Source organism: Myxocyprinus asiaticus, chromosome 6 (assembly GCF_019703515.2).
Source record: "Myxocyprinus asiaticus isolate MX2 ecotype Aquarium Trade chromosome 6, UBuf_Myxa_2, whole genome shotgun sequence".
Lineage (NCBI taxonomy): Eukaryota > Metazoa > Chordata > Actinopteri > Cypriniformes > Catostomidae > Myxocyprinus > Myxocyprinus asiaticus.
Window position 1 is genome coordinate 9,883,804 of NC_059349.1, and position 25,559 is coordinate 9,909,362.

General features: G+C 39.3%; 2 protein-coding genes across 3 annotated transcripts in view; one reads left to right on the forward strand and one right to left on the reverse strand.

Annotated features, from left to right (window-relative positions):
- LOC127442187 (leucine-rich repeat-containing protein 52) overlaps positions 1-3,427 on the forward strand; it is a 10,969-nt gene extending 7,542 nt beyond the window's left edge. Inside the window, exon 4 of the mRNA XM_051700031.1 lies at positions 2,693-3,427. Coding sequence (XP_051555991.1) covers positions 2,693-2,979 — 287 coding nt within the window. The 3' untranslated portion in view covers positions 2,980-3,427. The remainder of the gene's footprint in view (positions 1-2,692) is intronic.
- A 3,574-nt stretch (positions 3,428-7,001) lies between these two features.
- The window catches only part of zyg11l (zyg-11 family member, cell cycle regulator, like), a 36,310-nt gene continuing 17,752 nt past the window's right edge, over positions 7,002-25,559 (reverse strand). The window contains exons 10-15 of one of the 2 annotated variants that reach the window (XM_051699528.1): positions 14,444-14,491; positions 12,653-12,856; positions 12,506-12,558; positions 9,727-9,824; positions 8,334-8,483; positions 7,002-8,148 (exon numbers count right to left, since the gene is read on the reverse strand). In XM_051699528.1, the coding sequence (XP_051555488.1) occupies positions 8,132-8,148; positions 8,334-8,483; positions 9,727-9,824; positions 12,506-12,558; positions 12,653-12,856; positions 14,444-14,491 (570 nt within the window). In that variant the 3' untranslated portion in view covers positions 7,002-8,131. Of the gene's footprint in view, positions 8,149-8,333; positions 8,484-9,726; positions 9,825-12,505; positions 12,559-12,652; positions 12,857-14,443; positions 14,492-25,559 lie in introns of those variants that run through there. The other variant, XM_051699529.1, reaches the window with a different exon arrangement.

Below are 25,559 nucleotides of genomic sequence, written 5' to 3' on the forward strand. Positions count from 1 at the left end.
TGGTTTGTCCCTCCTCAGACCACTGTCGGTAGGTAAGCACCCCATAAGCCTTGCCTTTTCAGAGATGCTCTGACCCAGTCGTTTGGCCATAACAATTTGGCCCTTGTCAAAGACTCTCAGGTCTTTACTCCTGCCCATTTCTCCTGCATTCAACACGTTGATTACGAGAACTGATTGTTCGCCTACCATCTAATCTACCCAGACCTTGACATGTGGCCTTGTTAGAAGATGATCAATGTTATTCGCTTCACCTTTGAGTGATCATAATGTTTTGGCTCATCGGTGTACAATGGAAGAGAATGGGGCCAATATGTAAACATTAAAATACTCACTGTTTAAAAAGTATAGCAACTAGACATAAAAATTACATGTTAACATGATTTTAGAATAATAAAATTGCTTACTAACCCTTTCTGTATAAAGTTATAGCCAATTTTACAACTTTGATGCCATGACGACGTAAAGCCGTTAACACTAAAACCTTTAAGAATTAATGTAAGTGCTTTTATAAAATTATAAGCTTCAGATTTCTGCCTTTAAACCTCCAAAAATTAGCCCCATTCACTTCCATTGTAACCTTGATTTTTATTTTGTATTTATTTAATTTTTTTAAAGAAAAGGATGGATGAGTCGAAAGTAATTTTTTGGGAAATCAACATTATGCAACAAATACTGTCGACTGAGCTTAACTTGTATTGAACCCAGAGTATTCCTTTAATGTGCATCCAAAAAGGCCTACACGAAAGTACGAATCAATGTTTTCATGACATTTTATTTGATTAAAGATTACACAATTCAATTTGATGGAATTTTGTTATGAAATTGAAATGCGTAAGTCTTCAAATTATTTTTGCAATTGTGTTTTCATAACATTAACCAAGATTAATAAATGCTGTAAAAAAGATGTTGTTCATTGTTAGTTCATGATACCTAATGCATTAACTAATGTTAACAATTGGTTCCTTATTTTGAAAGTGTTACCTATGTTATTATAAAATGTTACCCCCTTTTTGGACACTTTCCATTTTTGTTAAAAATTCATAATGATACAAACAGTAATCCTATCAAACCAAAACATACATAAATATAATAAATACAAATAAAATAAATAAGTACTAAATAAAATAGATTTTATGTAAAATGTATTAAGCAAAGATACAGTCTTCTTGGCTTTCTTGTTATTAGAATATTTGAAAAGACTGAAACTTAAAAAGGTCTAAATAGACTTTTGACCTTTTTAGAAATAAAGGAACGTAGGGATGGGATGGAGAGGTAAATGTTAGCAAAATATTAACAAAATGTGATGTAATCACCTGGTTACTACCAGGGATTAGAAACGGTCCAAGGAACGAAAATCAAAGATAGATAGATAGATAGCACTGAAAAGTTGTGGCCTTTTATCTTCATTTAGAGCCACATGTACTGTACTATATATAAATATAGACTATGTACTGTACAGTACATACTCACACAATATATATAGACAGGTTGTAACTGAGTTCATTTTTATGGAATGCTCATAGAGTCAAGTTATATTTAGGTTGTTCTGGGCCCCTCACTATACAAAGTCACACAAACACACGAAACAAAGTCTGAGGAATAATACAGCGTTAATTTCCATTATTTACAGCTTTTAATTGGCCCAGATGTATTCCCCCAAGTGCAGCCAATTATTTTGCTCTACAAACGAACATTCAACTATTCACACTACAATGCAAGATCAAATGGCAAAAAAATCCCCCATCTGCTAAACTGCACTAGTCCCTTATGTGCTGTTCTATTTTTTACCTTTCAGAGGCTTTGAAGGGGCTTATTTGGACAAAAATCCCCACTGTAACATTCAATGCAGTCAGAAAAGGGAAACATCTTCCTCTCAGTCCTGTGTATCACCAATGAATTTCACTGGCGTTGCAATGTATTGCTTGGTTTCTATTAAACATTCAATAAATAAAAAATGCACATCTTTTTAATTAGTCTTTTGAGCAAAAGTGACCAATGTTTGTACTTATTGGATTAGAGATAAACTGTCTTCTTGATAGATTACAGTCATTTAATGATAATATGACCATATTAAGTTGCTTTATTGCCTTATAATTCAATAGTTTGAATTACTGATCAGAAAAATAGTAACCATCATAAATCCATAAAGAAACGCCTTCTCTTAATCACAATCTCTGTTTAGAGAATACTTTGACCCAAAAAGACGCTAGTTAAAATGAAAAAGAGAATTAGAGTGTAGTAGACGTGTCTCCTTACAGAAGCATAAACACAAAGACTAAATGACTCAGTCGGGGCATAGGGGAACCATGCTTTAAATTATTCAGTGTGGCAGTGTGTTAGGTAATATAATATCCATGTATGGTAAGAATGCCAAAGGGCACTGCTTTAATTTACACCACTAAATCAGTAATGCTCATTTCCATAACTACTCAAGAAGCTAACCTTAAAGCAAGAGTTTTATAACAATTACTCTTGAGTACAGCACAGGAAAGTTACTGGCTATGTTTGGAATGGAGTACTAGCATACTGCTTACTGCATACTGTAGTATATACTGCCTAAATCGTATCCAAAGATAAATGTTTTATTGTTATAATCTTTGTTGTAAGACTTAACTGTATGCACATTTGCTAAATATACAGTCTACCAGCAAAATCTTTAAACACATTTTTCTCTTGTGTTTCATGGGGCTAGAAGAAGGCCAGACAGTATGTGAGGGTCCTCCTTACCTGCGGGGGCAGCGTCTGTCTGAGTTGGGCCTCTGGCTGAGAAGACAGTGCCATCCAGGCTTGGGTCATCAAGATTACCTGTTCTTTGTGGCCATTGGTTTTGTCATCTTTGCCGTGGGAATCATACTGGCTTGGACGGCCGGGATGGTGATAGTGCTTTGCCAACGCTGTGTGAAATGGAGGAAGAACAGACCAAACATTGATGCGACAGAAGAGGAAATTAAAAGTGGGAAAAGAGGACACATGGGTTAAGTAAATTGTGACAGGAAGTAAGGTGATACTCATCTTAATAGGGTGACAGAAGCACATGATAAAAAAAAGAAAGAGTCATGATTGATATAAGATGAGATAACCGCCCTTAACATTGGGGCAATGAGAACTGTTCAAAAGAACCAGCTGATATGGACAGTATCTGTTTGAGTCCATTGAAAATTACTCTTAAAATGCACACAGAGGTTTTGAAATATGTCTATAAATGTATATATCTGTAACTATCGTTTAGTGAAAGGAGTGTTAATTACTTGATACATTTATAATTATTGATTAGATTTTCTTCAAAATCTGCAGTGAGTAATCCAATAGTATTAAAAAAAGTTATCAGATTAGATTACCTAAAGGTATAATCTAAAAGATTATGTTACTGATTGCAATTTAAATCATGTAATTTGTAAACCAGTACTGTAATGGGACCAGTATATCATCAATTGGAGGTGGGCTCTTTTGACTTGGGCCAAGAATTAACCTCCTAGAACACCTCCCAGAACACCAAAGAACCACATATCAATGTGTCCCAGCCATATCTTCATAATATCATAGAGAATTGGGAATGGGCTCTTTTTGCCCGAATGAATAAGCAACACCTTACCAACTGCATAGCAATTTTCACACAACCTCTCAGACCGCATCACCAACACAGAACCAGGCAGAACACCCTAGAATCTTGAGAACGTAATTTGCACAGACAAGCACCTCTCACATTTTCTTTTGATTTCAAATGTTCAGAATGTATTGTTTTGGCCAATAAAAAGTGCAACAGTGTCCACCAACTTTTTCAGCCATCTTGGTTCTGGAAGTATTTTTCCCATTCATTTTTTTCCCCATAGGGATTTCATAAAATCCTTCATAAAAGAGTTTAAAGCCATGAACCAAACCAACCAGCTCCAAGGTGAATCAAACAATACAAACTTTGATTTGAAGTAAAAATTGTTTGAAAAACAGACAAAAAGACAAAGGTACAAGACTGTGTACTTAACAACTTTCATGAAAGAATGAACTACAATCTCATGAAGCACTGTGGATGACATAATTGACTAAAAACCAATAGAAAAATATAAAATTGTTAAAGTTGTTGATTATTGCTTCGTACAGTCAGATGGTTTTCCTGCTTGGCTCTAGGCCTGCCACACCTCCACCAACTGGGTTTGCTGTAGCTTAATCAGCTGGGGTACACCGCTCATTGATCTTTTGCCTCTTACTCCGGAACACCTTCTGGTAGTGGGGCAGGGGAAATTTACATCTCTCTGCCACCCCCTGCAGCCCCACCTTCCTCAGCCGTTGCTTGCTTCCCACACCTTGTCTCTCCTCCTTAGCCAAAGCCAGAAGCTTGCCTTCTCTGCCTCCTCTGACACCTCCTTCATGGCAGTCTTCAGCACACTCCCTTTTAAGCCCAGGTCCTTGAGCAGGTGTAAAGTTGCCCTTCCCATGAAACTCCTGGCTCCCACCTCCACTGGATACAGTATTCCACCACCAGGTTAGAGTACTTACCTTGCTTCCTTTCATGGGCTACCCCAGTAACTCCTTCCATGGTACTGTGAACTCAACCGACCACCAACCATTTTGGTAGCGACAGCCCACAACACCATGAAGGGGGTGCAGAAAGGTGCTGCAGATGTGCCCAGAAAAGTAGAGCTGTCTGCCTAGATCCACCTCCATTCTCACTCCAAGTCTATTATAAAGATCTTGGGTGCTGGCCTACTGCTGGGAACATCTCCCACCTATCTTTGCCTGAAGAACTAGATCTATTAATGGCTTGCTCCTGGACTCTCATGGCCTGCTTCCAGTTGTCTTCTTTCCACCACTTCTGCCAGCTTCCTGAGCACTTGATCATGTCACCATCTAAACCGACCTTGTGCCAGTGCAACCTGGCAACTTGACAGGACGTGCTGAAGAGTGGCATTACTGTTATACACTGAGAAAAAAAAAAAAGAGGTAAAGCTGCTCTATTGAAAATGGGTAATGTAGTACTAAACCAATACACTTGAAATCAACTTAATACATTTATGTTTGAGATGAGAATATAATTATAATGCGTAAAGTGATATTCTACGCAGTCATCAAAACTTGATATAATCACATTTACAGAAAATGTTCAAATGGATTCAGACTTCTAACGGATGGTGTTCACTCAACATGATTTTTACTGCTTGCTCAATTAACTTATTTAAAATGAGCTGATGCAACACAATTCTTTAGCATTTGGTCTCAACTTATTTTCATTGTCTACAATTCATCTATGTTCACTTAATCCAAATGTTTTTGGACTCTGTGAATAATATTTGTTGCATCAATGTTTTGCTGAAGCCAGGCAGGAGATTTCCAGTTCCCAGCATGCTTTGCACAGGACTGGATTGGAAGAGTAATTTTTTAAATTAAGTGTTATTTTAATGTATTTAAAAGCAAAATGAAACAAGAGTTTAATGTTTTGTTATGTTGGGATTTAGAGGATTTTCTGTCATGTTAAAACGTTTTGCAGGTTACCATTGTGTTGAAGAGTGGAGCTAATGGTTTGGTTGAGGTTGGGTACATTAATTTTGAAATATCAGTGTGTATTGTTTGTTTTTATTAAGCAAATACTAAGGGATCATCAGTACAATGACTGATTGGAGATTTATAAACCTTTAGCAGTACCATACTTGTTATACAGTACAAAAATATGTATAATAAACTAATGTGTTTATTGCTAGCTAGCAACAAGCTTTGAAGACTTATTTGAACAGATACAATTTAAGTTAGGTTAACTTAATTCATTTAGGTCTTCTCTATACAAAGTATTTGAGTTGAGCCTACATTTTAATTTAATATAAAATAAACTCATTTTCATTGTGTGAAACCAATGAATGTTTTTCAGTGTATAGAATCAACATATTTAAAGTATATTGCAAAATATTCATATTCATACTATTATTAGCTTGAGAGTGTAGGGAAACCGACTCGATTGTGTCATTTACAGTGCATCATGGAAGTGGGCGGTCACTGCAGAGGTCTTTTACTGCGGTTTGTTTGCCGCTATTTTCTGGTGGATTTCCCCCTCAGGATCATGGGTAATGTAGTTCTTCGCTAGGAATTCCACAAACACGATTTTTAAAAAATGAAGTTGAAATAACTTGGACTGAAGGCTTCAGAAGTAGCATATCCCATCTATTAACAATAATAGAGCTCATGTTAGGTCTGTCTTTAAAGGTTTATAGGTTATTGTATAAATCAATTCACCTGTGGTTCTGAACCCAAAATGTCATACTCTAGTCTACTAAAATGTAAACTGTCCCTCCAGTTACCTTACTGTCTTTAGCACATTTTTGGATAATAATCATGAATAGTTCCAAAATATTAGAATTGATTCGGAACCGAATCATGACCAAATTTTAGATTTAGTAAAGAACCAGAATCAAATCGAAACGTTGAGAAAATATGTACACCCCTAGAATTTTTCTGCTCAAGGAGTAGATTCGCATTGTATTGTAATTCAATTTCTCAAAGTACACATACTTCCCTTTTACTGACAATCTAAATGAGGGTTGATGTGAACAAAGTCAATGTCTGAAAATAGGCTGCTATTGCAACATGTCAACATACGTGTTCTTGACGAGACACTCAATGTAAATAATGGTATGCATTAACCAAGTGTTGACATTTCTCGTATAATTCTCTATTCTTAAATTGATCAAGCATTTAATTGAATAATATAATATAGAATTTAATAAAACTACTGTTATGATTTAAACAAAGATTCTTCTATTCACTCAAAAGAGCAATGCTTTTTGACTCCATAGTCTGTAAACACAAAGATGCAGCTTTGAGGCAGATGAATGTGTGCATGTGTATGTGAGGTGTAGTGCTGATCATATTACTCCTACTGTGGAAAAACGAAGCCCTCTTTTATCAGCCCTATTTATACTCCTGTCTTTCAGTACGGAGGGTAATAACTCCACCTCTATTCACTGAGATATGGACACAGACACAAAACAGGGATTTACAAGCTGACAACATATCCAGAGTGAAATCCAGAGTGTATTTATCCAACAACTTTGGCACATAAAATAATCCACGGATGCAGAAATTTAGTCAAAGGTTATCATCTTACTTGGACTTGATATAATATATAGATAGGAAAAATACAAACAAACACGCACACAAATAGCATGTTTAACTCTAATAGTCTGGAAAGAAGTGAAAGTTGAAGTGCTGTTTAACAAAATACATGTAAATGAGTAATTTCTTTTTTAAGATTTTAATAAGCATTTATTTAAAAGGGAGAAAGAGTTTCTCTCTGACTTTGCTTTTTTATGCATATGAAAATATGTTGCGTTTTATTTTCTGGCATGAAAGGCAACCAAACTTCACAAGTTTGAATTTCGGTATCCCATGATTTCCTTTTACTGCTGAAAAAAAGCAAACATCTATTCAGGTGCACATCTTTAGACCTTCTCAAATGTGCTTTAAATTAACACTGTACAACACTCAATACTCTAATAATCTGTAACAATATAAATTGACTTCTTAAATAATAGCAATACCTTCAAAACCAAAAAGGGTGTTTTTTTAGTGTGCTAAAAATGCTGTTTCAATTCTTTGGTTTTAATGTGCTTTAGTCTCTGGTTAGCATGGACAAAATGAAAAAGTTCCCTCTAGTGGTTGCTTAGTGCCTTGAGACCCATCACATTTGTAATAGCCAAAGTTTATTATGTATTTGACATGTTACTCCTTAAAATATAGACAAGATTTTGAGCTGTATTTGTTACTTTAATATGGGTCCAAAAGAATTAAGACAACTGAGCAACTCGGCAGAAGGGTGAAGTAGTGTTAAAAAGTGAAATGTGCATTAGCTGAACACCTCAAAGCAGTTTTTAAGTCAAAGACAAGCTTCCCTCTCTTAGTTTAAGCAGAAGAAACAATCAATTTTAAACTTGATGAACCGACCGTGGGCCAGAGTATCAGAGATGTGCTTGTGCTCATTTGATAAATCGCATTCACATACACAAGTTAAAATCCTCTACGAGCTCTGAAATGACCTGGATTCTGCATTGCATCCTAAAACAATTTTTTGGGGGGTCTCAGTGTATGACCATGTCATTTCTGTTGTTTTTACTGATATTGTCTCTGTCTTGATGTGTTCAAATCACAGGTGTCACTGAAAATCTTGCACTAGAAAAATTAGAAAGATCAAACAGAAGAAAATCAGTGTATTTAAATATAGAAAAGAGTAAAAAAATTTAAAATGAGTAACATTTTACTAATGGATATTTCTCAGAATAACCCTTTATAGTAGTCTGATTACTATTTATCCTGTTTAATAAAACATTAATGAAGTTATGCTAGTATTTTTAAACCTGGGCCTGCAGGATGAAGATGTTGCTCCAGGATCCTCAGGATATTTTCTGCCAGGCTCTTGACGTCGCTGTGTGTATCTGGATGAGATCTCAGGACCTTCAGTATCTCTGTTCCCCCTTCAGTCTGGAGCATACTACAGTACTGAGCAGCTACAACAGCATCAACATCACAGAACATTGTAAATTTTTGCCCCACACTTACAGAAAAGGAGTAACAGCAGGATCGATCGTTTCGTGTCGCTAAACAACAGAGACCGTCTTGACAGTCACCTCACGCTCAATTTGTGAATGTAATTACAATTACACTTCTATGCAGAGCTATTATAAGGGGCACAGCTGTATTTAAAAGTAAAAAGTGGTAATCTGCAACTGTTACCATAAGGAGCTATTTTTACCTGATTTAAAGGAATAGTTCACCCAAAAATAAAAAATCTCCCATCATTTACTCACCCTCATGCCATCCCAGATATGTATGACTTTCTTTCTTTTGCACAAACGAAGATTTTAAGAAGAATATTTCAGCGCTGTAGATCCATACAATGCAAGTCAATGGGGTCCAAAACTTTGAAGCTCAAATAAGCACATAAAAGGCAGCATAAAAGTAATCCATAAGGGGGTAAATCCATATCTTCAGAAGTAATATGATAGGCGTGGGTGAGAAAGATCAATATTTAAGTCCTTTTTTACTAATAAATTCTCCTCCCTGCCCAGTAGGTGGCAATATGCACGAAGAATGTGAATTGCCAAAAACAAAAGAAGAAGAAAGTGAAAGTGGAGATTTATAGTAAAAAAAAAGACTTACAAATTGATCTGTTTCTCACCCACACCTATTATGTCACTTCTGAAGACATGGATTTAACCACTGAGGTCTTATGAATTATTTTTATGCTGCTTTTATGTGATTTTTGAAGCTTCAAAGTTCTGGTCACCATTCACTTGCATTGTATGGACCAACAGAGCTGAAATATTCTTCTAAAAATCTTCATTTGTGTTCTGCAGAAGAAAGAAAGTCATATACATCTGATGATCTGAATTTTCATTGCTGGGTGAACTATCCCTTTAACCCACAGAATTAGCTTTTTTGGCATACCCTAATGTATTCAGGTTAATTCACTGATGTTAAATGATATTTCTGTCTTGAATAAAACCAGTTCATTTACATGTTCACCAAATGAAGGACATTTTTAGGTAAGTCTTTTTTTCAGTGTAGCCCACAAGGATCAGTTGTGGGCTTCTAGTGAACTGTCACTATTATCAAACTGTAAACTACATGGCACGAGTGAAGACTTTGGTCCTTTAATCACTTATCTCTAAAACAGTCTGTCATTACACTGATAGGCAAATGTAAATGTTACATATCTCAGGGAACAGGCCTCTGTTGCTTTTGTCTTACCGTTCTGACTGCAGACGAGCTGTATGGCCCAGAGAGCCCAGAGCTGAACACCAGAACACTGTGAGACATGTAACAAAGAATAGAAGGGCTGGAACGTCCTGACAGAGAGAGACAGAGAGGGTGTCAATACCGTTAAAATGTTTCAGTGAGGAATTTCCCAGTATATTTTCTTTAATTGTAATTTATTTTTACAAAATTCTATCACACTATACTGAATTTGTTTCTTATGATCTTAAAACCCTTTTGATCTGAAAGCTTATGCTTAAATGATTGAAATTAGTATTATAGACATAATATAAATTGTGCCTTTACAATATTTTAATCATTTTATTTTCTAATGCTGAACCCAAAATCAGTCAAAAAGCATCCAGCATAAATGGGAACTCATTCAAAACTGTTTAAAAAACATCACAGGATGCCCCTAATAAAGTTGGCTGAGAGAATGACCAGAGCTGTAATCTAGACAAAAGGTGGTTACAGTGAAGAAGATAGTTTTGATTTGTTCAACATTTGTTGGTCACTGCATAATATCCATACTTCCATTTGTGTTATTTCTTAATTTTGATGTCTTTAATGATTCTAAGTTCAGTCATGAAACTTGACATGGCACAAGCTGATGGGTCCTTCGACATGTCATCTGCTAGCCAGTTAACTTGCATACTCTCTCTGTCTGACTTTTAAATTGCTTCAGTTGTTTGCAGAGAAGCCGGTCGCACTGCAGCATGCAACAAGTGTTTTCTCCCTAAAACCCTCCTCCTCCCCAGCACCACTTGTCTAGTTCTGCTTCATGGGGATTATACAGTATGTATGTATAACTGTGCGGCAGCAGCATGTCTTACATGCTCAACACAGCATGTCTGTGTTTATTCTAGCAGTAGCATGTCTTCGCCAAGACCAAACTTGTCATATCCATCAAAATGTATTCATAGAGATGCCATGACTGAATATTATGTATAAAAAATGTGGCAAATAGTAATAATCAAGAAATAGATAGGTAAAATTTATTAAGACAAACTTTGAATTTGGCTTGTCTCAAAGTTTAAACCTTTGTTATTTTTTTAGGTTTGAAGGATAATCATACATTACAGTAAGACAAACAGCCAGCTTCCAATATCTGACCATCAGATAGATAGATAGAGAGAGAGAGAAATAGAGAGCAACTTAAAGAGCACATATTATGGTTTTTCAAATATTACCTTTCATGTAGTGTGTTATATAGCTGTTTGTGAATGTAAAAAAAGTCTGCAAAGTTTCAAAAATCAAAGTGCACCAAATATGAAGTTATTGACACCCAAAAGAAAGAACCGATTCTGAACACCTGAAACGAGTCGTTAGTAATTCCAGACTTACTTCCTGTACTAACCTACGTAATTTGGTAACACAAAACCCGACTCTGGTCTTCATTGGCTGCTCGCGAACAGCTTTGACCCGCCCTCAAACACTACACTAAGCGGTAGACCAATCACAACAGACTGGGACATCTGACCAATCAGAGCAGAGTAGGCTCTCTGAAAGGAGTTGTTTAGAATGAATCCTTTAGAACGGATCATTGAATGAGTCGTTTTTGACACTGGGAAAAAAAGGTAATGCTGCAATTTAAATTATGAGCAAATGAAAGTGTTTTATGACCTTGGATGCATGTAAATATATTGTATGAGACCTTTAAAACAAAATTAGGCACGTTTAAAAACAAAAATATGTGCTCTTTAAAGCAGATAATAGGCCTTTTGTGGGTTTGTTTACATTTGAATTTTTGACAGTTGGAGTTTAAATAAATGATCATTCAGCTGGCTTGTCAGAACAATCCCTCCATGTAAAGGCAGCCGCACACCGGACGAGAAGCGACACACTGCGTTGCGTCAAAGACATGGCACAGGTATCAAGAACAGGGCAAGTTGATGCAGTTCAGTTGGCAGACAGTACACACAAAACTTACCAATGTTTTTCCCTTCTTAAAGAAGGGACAAGGCTAGAGTAAATAATCTATGTCCTTTGTTAATTATTTGGTTCGAATTTAATGGAAAATATGCAAGTTGCGCTCCATGGCACGGCAGAAATTTGAACAGCCTCCTGAGTCATAGGTGGGCACTGCCAACAGACGACGAGTAGAAAACAACTGTTTCAAATTTTAGAACGTGCCATGTTGTCTGCCAGATGCGTCCGGTGTGCGACCCCCTTAAGTCTATTGGATTTTTTGAATTTTTGATCATCCGCTGTGTGAAAACCGTAAGTGCAATAAGTTAGAAAAGACATAGCATTTCATAACTATTCCAGAACAGTCTGAAGGTCTGTGCTGAGTTTGATGGTTGTAGCTTGAAAGCTCTAGGAGTTAGTGTTAGAAATGTTGGTCTCGAAATTTCGAAAAATCCTAAACAAAGTTTATGGAATAAAAGTATGTTGGCTGAGTTAGTATGTCTAAGCCTTTGACTGGGAGTGTAGACGCTACAAGAGGCTGTGTATTACAGCGATTTTACCATAGTTAAGGGGTTTTTAGGCATCGAGAACAACCCTTTCCTGTGGAAAAATCACTGTGACTGACTGCTTTTATAAAACACTGGCAACAGCAAAATGTTAAAAGGACATCAATGTTCAGTATAGAGTTATATTTATACAGTATATCAGAATACACAATTCTTCTGACAAGTAATATAGATAATTTTCCTAACTGTACGAAAAGCAACATAGCGTGGCTCATTCAATCAGCAGTTCGAGTCAGAACTATCCATTTTATAAAATAAAATCAATATAATTTAAGTAAAGCAAGTCTCACAACACTTACCGGTAAGAAACCAGGTAACGCTCAGGAGAGCTCCATGACAGGACAGAGGAGTGCTGACAGTGAGGAGATTCAATATACATGAACTACATAAAATAAAGTAAATAAATTACAGAGATATACACAACACACACATAAACACACACACACCAGTTTCTCCAACACAGTGTGGTGCAGCTCGGCATCCAGACCCCACGCGGGTCCCCTGATGGAGGTGAGGTGTGCCAGAATCCCTCCAGCAAAGTATCTGACACCCACCTCCACCATCGGGTTCAATAAAAGAGTAAGCATGTGCTCTATCAAGTCCTCATCCATCAGTTCCTCCCGCAGCTCCTCCACCTCTGCAACATTATTCTGGAGCACAGACAGAAAAGATACACAGATTTCATTGTTGGGAAAGAAACTTTGAATCTGTAACAAGCTACTCATAATTTAAAGCTGATGTATTCATATCAAGTCCAAGTGACATGATTTTAAACACTATCAAACTGAGTCTGAAAAATTTTACTGCGATAATTTCTCATTTTATATTCTGAGGTTTGGTTGAGTTTTTCCTTCTGGTTTCTGAATTCTTTTCAGTTAATGACAAAATTCAGCATCAGACTCTGTTTTGGTGCAAAAGCACAATTTACCACGCGCCCCATTGAGAGCGAGAACCACTAATCGTGACCATGAGGAGGTTACCCCATGTGACTCTACCCTCCCTAGCAACCGAGCCAATTTGGTTGCTTAGGAGACCTGGCTGGAGTCACTCAGCACACCCTGGATTCAAACTCACAACTGCAGGGGTGGTAGTCAGAGTCTTTACTCGCTGAGGTACCCAGGCCCCAAGTCATCGATATATTAAAATTAGCCGACATTTAAATTAGAAACATAATTTGCATGCTTTCCAACTCATTCAGTTGGCCTTCTGTTTAACAGTCTGGCGTAATAGTGTTGGGAGACCACAAGAGGGTGATATAACATTTACTGAAACCGGTCGCAGGTCGGAAAGGCACAGGTATCACTCACACAGGACGAACTGATCCAGCGCAGCAGAAGGCAGTACAAAGTTATGAAGGTTTTTCCCTTCTTCAAGAATTAAAGTGACATTGATGAGTTTGCAGGTTAGTGTATGAAACTGGTGTAACAGCGCAAACTGAAAGTTTAGAAATGGCAACGTTTATTATGCAATTTCTCTGTGTGTAGCCTTGAATAGGTCTTTCATTCAAGTTGTCAAACCACAAAATGACACTTGTATCTGAAAATACACTGTGTAGGCTATATGAAAGATACATAGACACAATATATCATCCAGTGATGGCTAGAATAAAAAATAATCTTTGTCCTTTGATAATGATTTGGGTCAAATTTAATGGAAAAATATGCAAGTTGCGCTCCTTGGCAATGCAGAATTTTGACGCTGAGCGTTGACAGTGTGTGCATACCTTTGTAGAATTATTAAACATTTTAGAAAACGCCATGCCATCCACCAGACACATCCGGTGTGCTGTCCCCTTTAATTTACCTTGTCACTCACAATTGACCAAAGTTGTGTTGAGAAATATGAAAAAACAAAGACTATTGTGCAATGAGCAGCAATATTTATATCGGAAAAAGTTCCCGATACATTGATAATCATCGGGAAAATCTTCCGATTAGCGATGTTTGAAAAAGACATCGATCCCAAGCCTATATTTTATACTTTTGCATAATTTAGTTGCATTGGACTTGGTTTAAATAACCTTTACACAATCAGATTTCCCCCCAACAGCACGTCAATTTACATATCAGTCAGACAGTCTCTTCCTGTTTAAGTGGGTGGTTCTTAGCCAGAACAAACTGCAAAGTGGATTAGACTTTATGTTGATTAAAAGTATCTGGCTACATTAATTTCTTTGTAAGGTTTGATTCAATCTGGACCTTAAACAAACACACAGTTGACAAAATAAAGAAACCCACCAAAAGGCCCAGGAGCTTCTGCTGGATGGTGGACTCTGAGTAATAAGACTGTGAAGGAGGAAAGAACAATGAGAAGATACAGGAAACAGAGAAATCATACAGCCCTTTAAAGCTTAAATGTATAATTTGTTTGAAAAAAAAAAAAAAAAATATATATATATATATATATATATATATATATATATATATTTCATGGCTACAGGTCACTATAGGTCACTATATAGTGCAAAGCTGGCAAATTAGATTTTTACCCCCACATTTTAACCTCATCAGACCGGAGCGTGACTGCTCTGTGTATTTTCCATTTCCCTTTTTGATTTGCAACTAGTAGCTCCTAATAAACATGCAAAAAAATAAAATAATAATAATAATAATAATAATAAATAATTCTAGAGCAAATAGTTTTCCTAAAAACTGATGTCAACATATGTGGACAGCGGGACTAAGTTGTGAAATTTCAAATAATACCAAGCTATAGAAAGATTTTTTTTTTTATCCAATTGTTTATTATGTTTCCAGGAATGTTGGTTATTCATGTTTTTGAGACATTACAGACATACCAGCTGATTTTCTGTAAAGCTGCTTTGTAACAATATGTATTGGGAAAAGCACAAATAAAAAACTATACAAATACAAATTATTTGATTTGACTTATGTTACAATGTTTTTTTTTCTACTTTGGCAACAAAATTTCAATGTTTTCTCTTTGCACTGTCAAACAAACAAGTTCAGCCAGTGCTGAAGCATTTTACCAATCAGAAATTAGCATAATTAATGATGATACAAGTAATGGCCAGCATTGTCCAATCAATGCCAGCCATGTTAAAGTAAAAGTATACATTATAAATTCTGAATCTATGTACTGATTACCAGTGTCTGCCAAATGTTGAGTGCTCCAAACACAATCTGCAGCCTGAAACTGAACTTTGGATAGGAAGTTTAGATTGAATGCACTTGGCTTCATAGGAAAGCTATAGGATGCTCCCTTGCTCCCTATTTAGCGAATGACTTAACCTCTATGTATGCTGTCTGTCTGCACTGATCTCAGAACTCCATATAAAGGGGGAGAGTCGCGTGGCGCCATGCAAGGTTCGACGTGTGAACGGCGAGCTCTGTGCACTTTGCTAGTTGTAATACTTTTTGTGTCATAAACCGGTGAGATTCAATACACCCTGATTCTTAACTGTTCTAGGGCTCAAATCATCGGGCTCTGGTGATATTAAAAGACACTTACGTGCTCAAGCTGAAGCCCCTGAGCAGCAGGCCGTAAGTCCGGGAGTCAATTTGGACGGTGAAATGAAGGAAATTCCGCGTCAATTGATGAACGTGCCGGCAATGCTGACGAAGGTCATTGCTGACTTGGAGGATCTTGCTGTAATACGTCAATCAATCACTGCCATGGAGACGAAATTCACTGAGATGGTTACAAGAGTGGCGGATATTGAGAAACGGTTCGATTACCTGGAGTCATCGGAGAGGGAATTAGCTGCTAACCTGCTAGCGACCAAGGCAGACTTGGAGCGCATCTGGGAAAATTTGGAAGACCTGGAGAATCATAACCGGCAAAACAACATCCGAACTGTTTAAATTCCTGAGGACGAAGAAGGCCGAGATATGGTGAAATTCCTAGACGGGCTCTTCCCGAGTCTGCTCGACATAACAGGCCATAAGCTGGAAATCGAGTGAGCTCACAGAGTTCCGGCTAGGAGATCCACGGAGAGAGACAGGCCCCGATCAATTCTGGCCAAATTTCTGAGATCATCCGATAAAGATCTCATGTTAAGCGAGGCGAGGAGTAAAGGAAAGCTTTCTTGGAAGAACCACAGCATTTTCTTGTTCCCAGACTTCGCGAATTCGATGAGAGAAACGTGATCGATTCAAGGAATGCAAGAAACTCTTACATCAACGGAAGGTCGCTTTTGCACTGATGTTCCTGGCCAAATTGAGAATAGATGCTAAAGATGGCCGCAAAATATTTACATGCCCACAGCAAGCAATGTCCTTCATAAAGTCAATGGAGTAAGTTATTTGTGGTTCTCATGTTGCAACCGAGTGGGCCTGACTCACTGAACATTCACTTGACTGTCCGCGGAAGCTGAGCGCCTTTTTTGTTTCTTTTTGTGATGGTTCCGCCAAGCGGCTGGACTTTGTTTTGTGGAATAACACTCCTTCTGGACAGTTTGTGGATGAATCTGCACGTTCTTTGTGCTTATGCCTCCTAGTGGCTGGAGTTTGTTTTGTGGAATATTTCTTGCAGGACATTGGAGTGATTAGGTCAGTTGTTGCACTCATGTAACAGCCGAATGAGCCGGCTCACTGAACATTTGTTTGACTGCCCGAGCAAACTGAGCACCTTTTTTGTTTCTTTTTGTGCTGGTTCCGCCTAGCGGCTGGAGTTTGTTTTGTGGAATAACACACCATTGGGACAGTTATGTGGATGAATCTACACGCTCTTTGTGCTTATGCCTCCTATTGGCTGGAGTTTGTTATATAGATTATTTTCTGTTGTGTAATTCTGCCTCACAAAATTTGTATAGAAGCACCAGACTTGAGCAATCCGACGACAGAGTTGTCGTGCGGGCTCTTGTATGCGTACATGGACTGTTTGAGTTTAGAGGGATCAGTTGGTGCTGTCGTGCACGGGGTTAATGCGCACATTTTTCTTTTTTCTGTTTTTTTTTTTTTTTTTGTTCTAAGGGATGTTCAGGGTTTGATTGTTGCACTAATGTTGGAATGAGGTCGTTATAATTTTATTTTTGACATACAATCTATTTTTTTTTAATATGTCAAAATATCAAATGTTAATATGAGTGGATTGTCTCTCTCAATGTGGAATGTGAATGGGTTGGGGCACCCCATAAAAAGAAGGTGTAGGGCTTTACTGGTTGTTTAGATCAGTGTTACTATCAGAAATAATTAATAATTATTTCTGTAGTTATTAATCAATATTTAAATTAATTAATTGTATCTAACTCATTAAAACCTCATATGGGACTCCAGTAAATGTAGTGTGCTACGTTTAGGAGCAAGTTTGGTTATTAGCAATAATTAATAATTATCAAAGATAATTATTAATTATTAAAATCAATAGAACATTGATGAGAATCAATGTTAGCTTTTTTTAATCCTTTAAATCAACAGTTATCAAAGATAATCGTTAATTGTTAACATCGATGAAACATTAATTAAAATTAACACTAGCTTATTGATCATTCAAATTCAATCAAAGATAATTATCAATTATCAAAAATCAATAGAATATTAATAAGGATTAACATTGACGGGGCACCACCCTGGAGTTAGGGACTAATAACCAAATATTAAAACAGTCTCAATATTAGATTGTTTTCTTAGGAAAATCGACATCCAAAGAATATCGATTTTCGGGGAAAAAAACAATGAATGAAGGCTTGAATCCAAGCACTGACATCCCGTCAGCATGACACAGGCATATGCAAAACAAACCAAAACACTTCTCTTTGTAATATAACAAAGTTTATTTATGCAGTAATATCAATTAATAATTAATACAATGCAGTCAATAAACTTCCGACTTACAACTACAAACTAATACAAACTAAACAGTGATATGATTAGATATGGAAATAAAAATAATTCTATAACACATAAGGTGTGTGACAGTGTGTGTGTGTCTGTGTGGTTAGTGAGAGAGAGAGAGAGAGAGATGATTAAGTGACAGCTTGAAAGCTGATTTCGCGATAGCTGGAGATAAAGCAGCCGTGTTCATCACTCAGAGACGCGGTTTTACGAGCGGGGCTCGTAAACGTCCCTTGTTATTTGACTCTTTAATGGATGAACTCAGTTGCTGTCTCACCCGCGATGGCAAAGATGCACAACAGTCCAATTTGGTTGGACCACAATACAGCAAAACAAATTCATGATAATTAACACCCTGAGTATTAATAATGAGCGGACATGGCGGTCCGTAAACTGTACAAGCAAAAACCTTGAAACACAAGAATAACACACTATAATATTCTATCTCTGCCCAGACGTAAACCTCTCACTTGAATCGCATGAGGACACAGGTAGAATGTGTTTTCCTCCGTCCTTTAACTTTGACCCGGTTCCTTGAGGCTTGTGTGATGACGGGGGGTCGTTTCCTCGCGCTGTCGGCGGGCAGTACGGCTGTTGATTGTCGGCGGCCGGTACGGCTGTTGATTCTCAGAGGGCGGTACGGCTGTTGATTCTCGGCGGGCTGGCGGAGAACTCAGAAATGTCGACTTGATTGAAGATGGAAGAGAAATCTTTAATCTCTTCACTTCTGTAGGCCAACGGATGAAGATGCGAATTGCTCGGCGGTCTCCTTCGGATCCGTTAAGAGTGTTCGGTTGAACACAGAGCAATCTCAACTCGTCCAGCGAGATGGAGATTGTATGGCTACAGTTTCAAGTCGGACATTACTTCCTTATGCCACGAGGCTGCACCGGAGAGCAGCAAAAAGCTACATCCGTATTCGATGAACTAGTCGCTGGAAGCAACTTTGGAAGCATTTCAGAATTATTTGAAGTCCTGATGATGTCATGTTTGAGGGACGTTCTGTTGTGTGCCTCATCCGATAGGAGTTGAGTGCTCGATCCTTTAGTGGGCAAGGCTTCATGGATCTGTAGTCTGTTTTGGACTCCCTTTGTTTGATTTTGGCACGATTTTTGTCAGTAAAATTTACGACTTAGAAGGAGGGGGCTTGAGGAATGTTTTTGACTGTTAGGCCTGCCTTTGTCTTCTATCTGAATACATGAGGCCCAACATTCCCCCCTTTGTTCTGAAGAGTTGGTTGTTGTCCAGCATCTTTAGAGCAACTGAAGGGCCGAACAGTTCTTGTCGGTTCACAGTAACCTGTGGGTTATGCCATCCATGTATTCCTGATAGGAAAGAGAAATGGTTGCACAGTCCATACAGTTCATTAGAGCTCACAGAGGTTTTATCGTCTGGACAGAGATTGAGGCACATCTGGGCATAGAACTTCTAACTAATTCTAAAACTACATTCATCACACATAAACATTTCAAGTTATTGGAAGGCACAGCATTAACCATAACACAATCCTTTGTTGTTCTTTGGTCATAACACAAAATCAAAGTAGAACCTGACATTGGTTACTAGGAACAAAATGTTAGAGGAAAGGAGGGTTAAAGGTTAAAAGGCTTATCCTTGGAAATGATGGAGTTAACCTGTGTGATGGGCTCAGACTGGTGTGTAAAACGTGGCTGTATGAGAAGTGAGTCCAGTCTGGCCTGTAGGTGTTGAATGTACCTGTACATGGCGTGTGCAATAATTGAGATGATGATCCAACCACTAAGGAGGAGCCAGAGGGCAACCAAACTGATAGGGTGTTCTCGGTAAGATGACGATCTGCTTATGTGACTATGAAATATAGTGGTCAAGCCAGTCGGTTTGAGACTGAACTTCACTAATTCCATCCCTTCAGCCTGAAGCTGCTGTCGAAGGGTGTCATCAACGGTGAGGCTGTGACCTCTAAATGCGTCCATGAACTCAATTTTTGCGTCATGTTTGTTGACATTGCGATAATGGAGGACAATATCGTCAGTGTGCACCTTGGCTCCTTGGGGAACCATTAAGAACACCGTTTGGTTTGGTAGCCTTAGTTTAGTGGCCTTAGCTTAGTGGCTGTATCATGGCAGTCGTATGACTTCGGTGGCTGGTGTGTTAACGAGCCAGCGACTGCCTGCTCGCTCTACCTTTGTCTCCGTTCCTTCATCTTTGATGGACATGCTATCATGACACTTGTTCATGGAATTCGGCTCTTTGTCCGCAGAGGTAGTTAGTCACCTCTCTAACAAAGGGATTGCGTTTTGACAAACCCAATGAATGTACTTTGTCTTAGTACACATGTTTAGGTTAGAGATGAGGTAGAGCGAGGGGTCCTCATCATGGTAGGCGAGTGTTGGTGGTGTTTTGAGGTGAATGTGTGCATTACCTCTCTGAAAACCAACATTAAATACAGATTTTAGTCTATATATATTCTGCCTATGATGGTAGATTGAGGATAAATCCTATTTTGAGGTTCTGAGGATTTACATGGATTGGAATTTCAATGCCAAACTATATGCCATGTGTATCTGTGAAGGTTGCACAATGGAGATAGTTGCAGATCTAAGGATTTGTTTGACAAGGTTTAAGGAGACCAGGTAAGCTGGAATCCTTCCATCACTCAGACTGTTGACTGAGGAGCTAATTTCCCTGAGGTCCTGCATTAGATCTCTAACGATACACGCATAAGTTGTTTTCTCTGACAAAATCCCTAAAGAGTGCAAAGTGTTATTGATAAGAACGGATTGCAAATTTACAGTGACTATAGTACCCTGAAGGGTTTTATTCAGGCCCTGTAATTGTTCTTATTGGAGTCGTCGTCTCTGCTGGATTTTTGGACGATGGCGACGTGTGTATCTGAAGCTGGTAAACTGTTTTCTGGACCAAGTGGTCTCGGTATGTCAACCTGAGCCCACATGTGTCCACGACGGCAGTCAATGAGTGGAGCCAATCGGTTCAGTATGACCTGGCCAACTAACAGTGGTTCCGTATTAATGGGACATATGTAAACAGGGTCTATTAGCATCATCCCTTGAAAGTTGTCAATCCAAGCCCGTTTTGTGATAGACGACCTATCTCACGTGTAGCTTGTGACGCTTACGTTGCAGGTCTCTGTCTATAACGGTTTGCCAAGGGAGAACTTTGCTCTAGCCACCTCTGCGAAGGTGTTGGAACCCATTAGACTATTTCGGAACCAGTGTTGAGTAGTGTGTGGGAGTTGAATGACCCATGTGTCAGGCGTTGCCCTTATGGTACAGATCGCCCAAGAAGGTCAGAAAAGGAGGGTGTGGCATGTTAGGACTGACTGTTTTGGGGAGCAACTTGGACACTGTTCCCCTTTTTCCGACCTACAAAGTAAACTTTGGCGTTAACGGGAGGGGGTACATGGTCTAGTCATACTGACGAGGTTTCAGCGCCGTGTTCCTTTGAGGAGGTCGATGGACCTGGTGAACAACGGAGCACGTCAAGCTTAGTTACCAACTCAGTCAAGTGTCTCCTTATATCCTCCATTTCCTCTCTCAAATCTTGTTCTCTGAGGGGATTTGAAACCTTGCCTACCCACTCACCTTCTTGTTTGGGTTTTCGTTCGAAACGCGCATTTCTTTTCGGCCGGCGAACGTTTTGTTGTTTAGGCCTGCCGTGACCCTGGGGGTGTGTCTGGTCACCACCCCCCTGGTTCTGTTGCCTACCCTGCTGGCGGGGTGATCGCCACCTTTGGGGTCCTGTTCTAGCATTCACCTTAACGCGAGGCATTTTGTTGCCTTCAAGCGCTAGGTCTGCATATGAGGCTTGGATCCCCAGGGCTCTGGCGTCACCTTCGTGCCCTCGGGCAGGGCGCACGCATGTCTCCCATGCCAGTTGCGCGTACTTTCTGATTTCCTGCATGGTGGGGTTGCCCATTCTGCAGTGCATTGTGACGTCATATCGCATGCACTCGTGGAGGTTGTGAAGGAAAAGAGACTTGAAAGCTCGTTCCTCCTCCAGACCTGGTGCATTACTTCCTTGGAAGTACGTGGTTCTCAGGCATCTATAATACTCACGCGGAGGCTCGTGCCTCTTCTGGGTGATGGCGAAAGCAGCTATGGTAGCGGAGGCTTCATCGATATACAGCGAATACTCCTCGCGTAGGGCTTTACACAGAGCTGAGTAGCGATTTCGTGTACTAGTCGGTAGCGTTTCCATGAACGCATGGACACTCCTTACCGTGGTCTTCCATATGAGCTTGAGTTTTTCGTGCGAGGAAGCATAAGGCAAATCAATCAGGCAGTGCTCAATTTCCTTAAGATAATTGTCGATGTTTGAATCTCGATTATTTGGGTCAAAGCGTTCTATGTCCCCTGCGAGGGACTCGAGTTGTCGGATGCGCAAGTGTTGGTGTCGGTATGACCACGGGTCGTCCGAGTCATCCGAAACATCATAGTCACTCTGATCGCTATAGCGATGAGGACGACTTCCTCCCCTTCGTGGTGGGGAAGGAGTCCAGTCGACGCATGGGGGTGGACCCCGGGTTGCATACAGCTCCCTGGCTAATGGGATCTTTGAGCCACTTACACCACTCTGGGCTTGAAAATAATTGTCCCCCCTTCATGGTGTGGAATCAGTTGGTTTGAAACGCAAGGTGGCGTGACTGAAAACTGACTGAGGAGGGCAACTATAAGGAGGGGCACCTGCATCCAACCAGCGGGCCGCTGGAGGATTTTGAAAGGTGTCTTGGAGGACGAAGTCAGAGACTGTACCACTAGGGGCAGCTCGGCTCCTAGCGTGTGTTCCTGGGTTTCTCAGGGGCACATTTCTACGCGTAGCGCTAAAAAGGGAGCCCTCTTCTATGTCAGATGTCGTGCGGTGCGTTTCAGCTGCACTTACCTGATCTGACTCTACTTTTAGCTGGGCAGCTTGAAGCTGCCTGCGCAGGGCTTCGTTTTCCTCCTGCATCCGGGCATTATCTTCCTGTGCCTGGACTTTCTCAGCTTGAATGCACCTAATTTCTTGGTGCAGAGGGGAAATCTCAGCCTGCACCGCATGATAGCTGCTCTGCAGCTGTGCGAGCTGGGCCTGGTGCTCGGCGGTTTGCAGTTGGGTTTTGCGGTGATGAAGAAGGAACATTTGGCCCACAAGGTCCAGGATTGTGCGCATTGGCTTCCCGACCGGGTTGTTGACATAATCAACTAGTTCCTGCAATGCTTCATCACAACGACTAATATTGTAGCAGTTAAGGCTATCTCTCTCCTCTATGGAGAGATGAAGGACAGCAGCAACTACATCTTGCAGTGCTGGGTCGACTAACCTCTGTGGAGCTTTAGCTCCAGTCACGCAGGGCGATTGGTGACTCATTTTACTGGGGCCGTAAAAATTCTTGTGATAGTGGCTCTGACAGCTTGTTGTTTTACAGTTGATATAATGCTAACACGAAAGCACAGTTGAGAGGCTTCAACCTGTGGCTTACGGTCTACTGTTATGTAATGTGCAAATTTCACTGTGTTCTCTCTTTGGTGGACATCAATGAAGTGACTTGGCACCTCTCTGTAACATTTAGACGAAAGCGTTAGGAGTTAAATAATAACAACAGCAGATTTTTAGCAGACTATAGTAAATTTTCCAACCCCTAATTCACTCTTAAGAGCACTTTCACACCACACTGGCTTATGTTTGGCAAGTTTTGAGAAGTAAATTGTCAAACAGAACCAAACTTTGAAGTAAGGATTTCAAGTTATTACTTTGGATTCTTATGCATACACACTGTGACAGAACTGGTTGAGTGAACTATTAATCAATATTTAAATTAATTAATTGTATCTAACTCATTAAAACCTCATATGGGACTCCAGTAAATGTAGTGTGCTACGTTTAGGAGCAAGTTTGGTTATTAGCAATAATTAATAATTATCAAAGATAATTATTAATTATTAAAATCAATAGAACATTGATGAGAATCAATGTTAGCTTTTTTTAATCCTTTAAATCAACAGTTATCAAAGATAATCGTTAATTGTTAACATCGATGAAAAATTAATTAAAATTAACACTAGCTTATTGATCATTCAAATTCAACAATCATCAAAGATAATTATCAATTATCAAAAATCAATAGAATATTAATAAGGATTAACATTGACGGGGCACCACCCTGGAGTTAGGGACTAATAACCAAATATTAAAACAGTCTCAATGTTAGATTGTTTTCTTAGGAAAATCGACATCCAAAGAATATCGATTTTCGGGGAAAAAAACAATGAATGAAGGCTTGAATCCGAGCACTGACATCCCGTCAGCATGACACAGGCGTATGCAAAACAAACCAAAACACTTCTCTTTGTAATATAAACAAAGTTTATTTATGCAGTAATATCAATTAATAATTAATACAATGCAGTCAATAAACTTCCGACTTACAACTACAAACTAATACAAACTAAACAGTGATATGATTAGATATGGAAACTAAAATAATCCTATAACACATAAGGTGTGTGACAGTATGTATGTGTGTCAGTGTGGTTAGTGAGAGAGAGAGAGAGAGAGATGATTAAGTGACAGCTTGAAAGCTGATTTCGCGATAGCTGGAGATAAAGCAGCCGTGTTCATCACTCAGAGACGCGGTTTTACGAGCGGGGCTCGTAAACGTCCCTTGTTATTTGACTCTTTAATGGATGAACTCAGTTGCTGTCTCACCCGCGATGGCGAAGATGCACAACAGTCCAATTTGGTTGGACCACAATACAGCAAAACAAATTCGTGATAATTAATACCCTGAGTATTAATAATGAGCGGACATGGCGGTCCGTAAACTGTACAAGCAAAAACATTGAAACACAAGAATAACACACTATAATATTCTATCTCTGCCCAGACGTAAACCTCTCACTTGAATCGCATGAGGACACAGGTAGAATGTGTTTTCCTCCGTCCTTTAACTTTGACCCGGTTCCTTGAGGCTTGTGTGATGACTGGGGGTCGTTTCCTCGCGCTGTCGGTGGGCAGTACGGCTGTTGATTGTCGGCGGCCGGTACGGCTGTTGATTCTCAGAGGGCGGTACGGCTGTTGATTCTCGGCGGGCTGGCGGAGAACTCAGAAATGTCGACTTGATTGAAGATGGAAGAGAAATCTTTAATCTCTTCACTTCTGTAGGCCAACGGATGAAGATGCGAATTGCTCGGCGGTCTCCTTCGGATCCGTTAAGAGTGTTCAGTTGAACACAGAGTAATCTCAACTCGTCCAGCGAGATGGAGATTGTATGGCTACAGTTTCAAGTTGGACATTACTTCCTTATGCCACGAGGCTGCACCGGAGAGCAGCAAAAAGCTACGTCCGTATTCGGTGAACTAGTCGCTGGAAGAAACTTTGGAAGCATTTCAGAATTATTTGAAGTCCTGATGATGTCATGTTTGAGGGACGTTCTGTTGTGTGCCTCATCCGATAGGAGTTGAGTGCTCGATCCTTTAGTGGGCAAGGCTTCATGGATCTGTAGTCTGTTTTGGACTCCCTTTGTTTGATTTTGGCGCGATTTTTGTCAGTAAAATTTACGACTTAGAAGGAGGGGGCTTGA